Raw genomic sequence first — 7,427 nt, 5'->3', positions numbered from 1 at the left:
GTTTGATGCTGGTAGGATTCCTATATACATATAGATAGGGAAGTGATTCCTGTATACGTTTAGACAGGGAAGCTAACTATTATGCTCATCGGTTAGCTACCTTTAGACAGAGAGGATTAGTTAAACAACTGAGATAATCTAGTTTTTCTTCTTATTTAGAAAAAAAAAGTCTTTTTATGCCTAAGAAAATTGAGTATTTTTATATTTGTTGATAAACTTTTGTGTCGATAATGATAATTATTATTTGCATGCCCATATGTAAGATCGAAAGTCATTAGATTTGAAAGAAAGTTTTCCCTGACGATGAAGGCCCTTAAATCGTATAGGGTTGTACAGAACAATGTAATATACGAGATGCTCAAAAAAGGAATGTCTTATGGATTAATCTAACAAAGTCAACGTACCCTTAATAGAAAGGACAATGTCGACAACTAGTGAGATTTGGCCTCGAGATTCTAAGCTGTCTCTGACACTCTAATTTATATAACTGATCTTAATGCAATAAGAAATGAAGATATGGGTAAATGCTCAAATGGAGATGCAGTTCAAGAGCACCTTTCAAAGTCCATCACAATGTGTGAGAGGACAAAGGCAGCAGGCAATGCTTTTGCCTATCAAATATTAGTAGTAAACGTTGGCTGTGGCCTATCCAACACAAACATCTTAACTAACACTGTTGCATTAGAAATCGGTGTGCCAATAAATCTTTTTTTTTTAGTGTTTATTTGTTTGACTCAATCAAGAATGGTCATTTTCAAGTTGCTGAGCAAATATTTAAATGTGGGGAAGTTGGCTGAGTGACATGCAACCCATTGGATGGTGAAGCAGCAGTGTGTGTCTAAATGATTTTGACTTTGCAGGCAAAAGGTGGGGTATTTGATGTGTCACAACCATTGATCATCATATCATATCATGGCTTGGGATTCAAGCTTCCTTTTGTCTTATTGAGGCAAAATAGTCTCTGTATCACATGGGATTTAATCATGATTGTGAATGCCATTGGGACCAAATGTTCCTTGAAAGAGTTGTTGTGCTATCTAAATAAATAATTAATCATGCATGGTTGATTGGCAACACTACCATCATGTCACTTGATTGGATCAGAATGTTATGGTGCAACCTTATAAACTATGTAAAACTAATATTTTTTGTTCTTTTTATAATTTAGGTGAATCATCAAGATTTACCAAATGAGTGTGCTCCATTTTGGTAACCCATCATTTTCTTTCCTTTGTCTATATTTTGTTGATTAGACCTACCAAAATAGACAATTATGAGAACAATGTTTGCCTTTGTTTTTGGATAAATCTCCATTGTTCTTTGAAATGTCATAATTCAGTAATGATAAATTGATGAACAAAAGAGAATATCCCATCCTTTTCTTTTCCTACAAGTATTCCTCTTACAACATCAACACCAAGTTTGCAATCAAAATAAAAAGACTACTGGTCAAAGTTTGAATAGAAAAGTGTAATTATTTTTTATGCATTGCTAATAATCCATGAAGTAATTATTTTTATCATATGCTAAGAATTATTTAGTCTAATTCTTTTTATATAAGGATCAAAAGAAATTTTTTGAAACCTAATAATCATAAATTAGATATGTAATATGATATGCTTTTCAATTAAAAACATCTTTCCAAATGATAAATGGGAAGAATATATATATACATATATATATCATTGGAGCAAAGTCAACTCTCAAATCAGTGTCACATCGACATCCAACAATCTCATCATCGACTTAGGACCTCACAATCTCCTATCATATAGAAATTAGCCAATCATCTCATAATTAAATTTATTTCTTTATAAATAGGAACTTCCGAGGGATAAAACTCTCTTTAGATTCTTTCTTTCTAAATTTATTAATCAAACTAACATGAATTTATTTCTTATTGGGAACAACACAAACATACCCCTTAGGAGACCTTTATTTTTCATATAGAGAAAAAGTACCCAAAAGTAGAAACATATTTTTGTGTTTGCCCTAGAAGATTTGATACATGAAGAACACCTCTGTCCTCGAGATTCTTTCATGATAGATCCACAAACCTAACCTTGTCAAATGAAAAGTATGACTGACTTAATTTCTGATAACTTAAATCTCTTGTTGATGAGTGATTTGAAGGTGCTCAACTTGTTTCAATGTTTACAAAGGTTTTAGTTACATGTATCCATCAATACAATGCATAGCATTTTGATGTCATTGGAGCCATGGAATCAGTCAACTTCATTTTATCATCAAGAAAGTATGTGACAAGAACTAATTACCTAACTCTTTGACTAGGAAAATAACCATAACACTAATAGATTCCTCCTCCTCCTCCTCATAGTCCAAACACTACTTGCATGGCTTTCATTTTTGGACCAAATCTTTGATTGACAAAGGCAAACCCAATAGAACATAATTAGCATCAAAGGAAGAACTTTGGGTTGATATTGATGATGAATCGCATACAGATTCTAAAAGCTCTTGAAACGGCAACAATCTCCAAGCAACTCTCGACGAAGACATCATGCATCTCCTTTTGACTTTTAGAAATGCCTTCTCACAATTAGATGAAGACACTCCACCTAATTAGGATCTTTGGCTCTTGATTCCATTGATTTTGATAGGTGCAAGATCTTTTCTTGAGTCATGAAATAAATTCCGAATCGAACACAAAAATTTCATCTCTATATAACAGTAATTTAGAAAGAAAAATAATAGTTTAAAAAATATTAATATATACCGCCTTATCTCTATATAGATAGAGATTATAATTTTTTACAACAATCTTATTATTGTACTGAAACTTACGATCGTTTGTCACGTTAAAAAGAATATAATGAAAAACAAGTAGAAATTGTGATCAATTAATTGTATGGGGGTAAAACAAAAACCATATGACATTTTTGGGGATAAAATAGTTGTTACTCTATAATTGAAGTTGATTGCGTCGTCTTCTTCGTGTGTTTTGGGAGCTCTAAATTTGTTTGGGTCGGCCTAATTTGGGCAGCAGTTGGATGGGGGACTTCGGTTTGGTCCGATGCGGACGATTTCTTGTTGCGTCCGCCTAACTCGGACCGAGTCGTCTTGAAAGTCCACGTGCTTTCCACGAGCCGATGCGGTGGTGCGGGCCAAGTCACCTTCGGTTGAGTAACGTCTCCGAAAAGGCCACCCCCGACTCCCCGTCCCCACCGATCTACCAACCGCGAGGAGCGTGTACCGCACCCCCCCGGGATAAGTCCTGCGCGGCACATGGCGCCAGGCTCAGCAGCCAACCGACGGCCGCCCCCTTCCCCCACCCACCCTTCCGTAGCCGAGTCAAACGGCGGGGCCCACCAGTTTGTCGCTTGCGAGGTAGCCAAGCCCTCGGAAGCACGTCCTGCGTGGGCCCAAGCAGAACGTGGAGGGCCGCGCGCATCCTCGCCGTCCACCTGGCACGCATTCGATCTGTACCCTTGGGAAGGCGGGAGCGAGGCGAAATTACGCGCACGCCCTTGGCTCTTTGTTTCCCTCTCTACAAGACGGCCCCGTCCCCCTCCGACGACTCTTCAAAGTGGAAGGCCCCCTTGCTACCTTCGCAACCAGATCACCGGGCTATCGACGATGGCCTCCGAGCTCATCTACCGCGGCGGCCACGACGCCCACCCGCCGGAGAGCGGCAGCGGGTACACCCCGAAGCCGGAGAAACACCTCCTCTGGCTCTGGCGCCCGCTTCGCTACCTTCTGCGGGAGCAGCGCCTTGTATTCGTGCTCGTCGGCATGGCCCTCGCCTCCCTCCTCTTCGCCCTCGCTCCCTCATCTTCCTCCACCAACTCCCACTCCTACTCCTCCGCCGTGGCGTCCGAACTCGCCCTCCGGTCGGCGATGGACCGCCAGCAACAACAGCACCACCATAGGGCGGCGTTCGAGGCGGCGGCGAGGGGATTCGTCGGGGGGAAGGTGCCGCTAGGGATCAAGCGGAAAGGGCTCCGCATCGTGGTGACGGGCGGGGCCGGGTTCGTGGGCAGCCACCTGGTGGACCGGCTGATCGCCAGGGGTGACAGCGTGATCGTGGTGGACAACTTCTTCACGGGGCGGAAGGAGAACGTGATGCACCACTTCGGGAATCCCAACTTCGAGCTCATCCGCCATGACGTCGTCGAGCCCCTGCTTCTCGAGGTCGACCAGATCTACCACCTCGCCTGCCCCGCCTCCCCCGTCCACTACAAGTTCAACCCCGTCAAGACCATCATATCCTTTTTCCTCTCTATTTTTCCTTTCTTCTCTCATTAGTCTCTTCTTCTGCATTTTTTTAGTGCTAAAAATCTCTCTTTTCCAAGTTGGCTGAAGTTTCTGGTTTTTCGTATTCATTCTATAGATCATTTTCAAGTTTGCATTTTTTTTGCTTTTTATTCCTGTAATTTATATTCCCTAAAGGTCTTTTAATTTTGTTCGTCTTTGGTGGTAGACTGTCTCTGTTGTGTTCTTATCATTAGATCTCCTAAAATTGGCTTCCTTTATCTCTTCCATCACCTAAAACTAATTCTTATAGCCTTGTCCTACTCCGTTGATCATTGATAAAAAGGACTGTTTTTTGGCTCAGTACTGTTCTATGTGATCTTGGTTCTTTAATTCTTGGTGGTGGTCTCCTCATGTCTACAACTTGATGAAAACAGTGTCCCTTTTAACCTGGTCTTCAGTAATTTGAACTTCTGAAAGCTAGTAGTTGTTGAACAGATCTTAATGTTGGCCTTTTGAGATCAAATTGTTGCTTGTTTCTTGTTCCAAAATGTTCGATTTGGTTTCTGTGGTTGTTCTTAGTCTTTCAGCCAAGATTAGAATAGAATAAGAAGGAAGAAAAGCAAGAATCTTTCTTTTGCCTGTTAAAAGCCTTGATTCATTGAGCTTTTTTTGTGGAGTGCACAAGACCAACGTTGTGGGAACTCTCAACATGCTAGGCCTGGCCAAGCGAGTGGGGGCCAGGTTCCTCCTCACCAGCACCAGCGAGGTCTATGGCGATCCCTTGCAGCACCCTCAAGTTGAGACCTACTGGGGCAATGTTAATCCCATCGGTATGCATCTCTCTCTATCACCATGTCTCTCATTTCTTCAGCTTTTTCTCTCATAGAATCTCAAGTGTAATAAATTTGATCTAGAGTTGGTGAGTGTCCTGTTTTTTCTTCCTTTTGTGTATTAGTTAGATGCTTACTTTGTCATATAAAATCTATAAAAGAATCTAACAAGCTGTTGGTATGGGCACAGGGGTTAGGAGCTGCTATGATGAAGGCAAGCGTACAGCGGAGACACTGACCATGGACTACCACCGTGGTGCCCAAGTCGAGGTCATACACCTTCTAACTAATCCATAATATAATGTGTCTCTGCTCTAGATTTAGCTTCTTGATTGGCTCGTTTGGTATTTATTATATGCTAAATTCCTTTGATACAGGTGAGGATTGCTCGAATCTTCAACACTTATGGGCCCCGCATGTGCATTGACGATGGCCGGGTTGTCAGCAACTTTGTTGCTCAGGTGTGTGACAACTTTGCTGAGATTTCGAGATTTCTGTTTAGTTTCAATAAATAAAGCGATATGCATTGGATTAATGAGTGCAAAACCGCTGTTTGAATTTGATACATGATTTAGGCCTTGAGGAAGGAGCCAATGACGGTTTATGGGGATGGAAAGCAGACAAGGAGTTTCCAATATGTTTCTGACCTTGTAAGTCTTCTTCCTATTGCTCTACCAACTTCAACTTTTGTGTCCTTTCTTGTGTCATATATATGCTTGTTTTTTATGTTGGCAATTGTGATCATACAACAAACCAATAGCTATGGTTTTGGTACATATTAGGCCCACATGGACCAGTTAGGTTTCTCAAGTTCTTGTGGTTGGTGGGGGTGGGTCCAAGTGTTATTTGGACATTCAAAAACAGCACATTCATGTGCAGAATCAATCTACCATGTCTAAACAGATTGTTCTCCTTTCCATTGGCTTCACATTGTTGTCCTTTTGCCCAGTAGTGGTCACATCTTTTAGACCCCAGTTGGTCCTTTAGTTAGTCTAGCAATCAAAGTTTAGATACTTTATTAAGCTTCAATTCCTGGAGGTCATTAATAAAAGCATAGTGTTGTTTGCCACATATTTGTTGCAATATTATTTCTAATTCCATGAATCTTGCTAGAATGTTCTATTCCTGAATATGATTCTGACCAATTTTATTCTTAAGATGAAGAGAAGCATATCTATTCTATACTCAATAAGTACCGACCGATACACACCGAGGGATTAGCTCTAGTTCCAAAAATAAATACATAGACACTTGTTGAACAAGAGGCTTCATGTATTTTAAGAATTCATTGGTGGTCTCTTCAAAAGGTACGTAGAAAAGGACAAATAAACAAAAATGATATTGGTAAAGCGGTAGTCCATGCTTGACCAAGGGACAGAGAGTCCTCATATTCAATGTGTGAGAATCTTCTACAAATTTTGCTTAGTGTTTAACAACAAAATACAGGTGGAGGGCTTAATGAGGCTGATGGAAGGAGAACACATTGGTCCATTCAACCTGGGCAACCCTGGAGAGTTCACAATGCTGGAGCTTGCTAAAGTTGTGCAGGAAACCATTGACCCCAATGCTAAAATCGAGTTCCGTCCCAACACAGAGGATGATCCTCACAAGCGCAAGCCTGACATCAGCAGGGCCAAGGAACTGCTCGGCTGGGAGCCCAAGATCCCTCTCCGCCAGGGTCTTCCTCTAATGGTCTCCGACTTTCACAAACGTATCTTTGGTGATCACTCTGATGCTAAACCATCCACAACTTCCACAGCCACTGGAACGGGATCCTCCTAAGATTCAAAGTTCTCTTTTGGAACGGGATCCTCCTAAGATTCAAAGTTCTCTTTCGGACCTGGTTTGTGCTATACAGGAAATTTACAGACTATAAGAATCCCATTTGGTAGAAGCGCAGCAAGAGAAGGATCATGCCTTGATTGTTTTAGGTTCTAAATGACTTGGCGATTATTGTCCTTTTGCTGGTTGCTGTATAAGCTACTAGAGATTCCTGCATTGCAGTGGGACAAGTCCCTTTGGAGACATTATTGCTTTATTTTTTTTTCCCTTTAGTTTTGAAGCAGGTGTCCTCATGTGTTGTCATCTAATTTGAGTTTAATACAGGTGTTATATTTGCTTTGAATGAATTAATAGAATCTCCTATATGTTGTCTTTTTGTCATGTTCTGATGCTCATGTGGGTGCCATGCCCTCCTCTGTTCTCAGAAAATGTTATGCTCATTGTTCTGGTGCAGTATCAGTTTTTTAAGCTTTGGTAAGTGGTTAATAGCCTTTTGGATACTTTGGTGTATTATTGAAATAAAGGGTTAAATCAAAGGCTATAAAAGCTGGATCTGATTTCTCCTTGCGAAAGGTTGTTTGTTTTTTCATCTCCTGACAC

General features: G+C 40.9%; 1 protein-coding gene across 2 annotated transcripts; it reads left to right on the top strand.

Moving 5' to 3' along the window:
- The first annotated feature begins 3,597 nt into the window (after window positions 1-3,597).
- On the top strand, window positions 3,598-7,208 carry LOC135596955 (UDP-glucuronic acid decarboxylase 4-like). Of its 2 annotated transcripts, none has more exons than XM_065089274.1 (6): window positions 3,598-4,225; window positions 4,899-5,045; window positions 5,236-5,315; window positions 5,423-5,506; window positions 5,621-5,695; window positions 6,492-7,208. In XM_065089274.1, the coding sequence occupies exons 1-6, from the start codon at window positions 3,598-3,600 to the stop codon at window positions 6,825-6,827; spliced, it is 1,350 nt and encodes a 449-aa protein (XP_064945346.1). In that variant the 3' UTR covers window positions 6,828-7,208. The 2 variants fall into 2 exon arrangements, with proteins under 2 accessions (XP_064945346.1, XP_064945347.1); XM_065089275.1 differs by having other exon boundaries at window positions 3,598-4,229; window positions 4,903-5,045.
- The last annotated feature ends 219 nt before the right edge of the window (window positions 7,209-7,427 follow it).

Source organism: Musa acuminata, chromosome BXJ1-11 (assembly GCF_036884655.1).
Source record: "Musa acuminata AAA Group cultivar baxijiao chromosome BXJ1-11, Cavendish_Baxijiao_AAA, whole genome shotgun sequence".
NCBI lineage: Eukaryota > Viridiplantae > Streptophyta > Magnoliopsida > Zingiberales > Musaceae > Musa > Musa acuminata.
This window is presented reverse-complemented; position numbering and strand designations above follow the sequence as displayed.

Excerpts from the sequence above, each read along its gene's own strand:
- LOC135596955 (XM_065089274.1), top strand. The coding sequence starts at position 3,598 with ATGGCCTCCGAGCTCATCTACCGCGGCGGCCACGACGCCCACCCGCCG. Across the intron at positions 4,226-4,898 it reads CAACCCCGTCAAGACCATCA|AGACCAACGTTGTGGGAACT; the intron begins TATCCTTTTTCC and ends GTGGAGTGCACA. Across the intron at positions 5,046-5,235 it reads GGGCAATGTTAATCCCATCG|GGGTTAGGAGCTGCTATGAT; the intron begins GTATGCATCTCT and ends GTATGGGCACAG.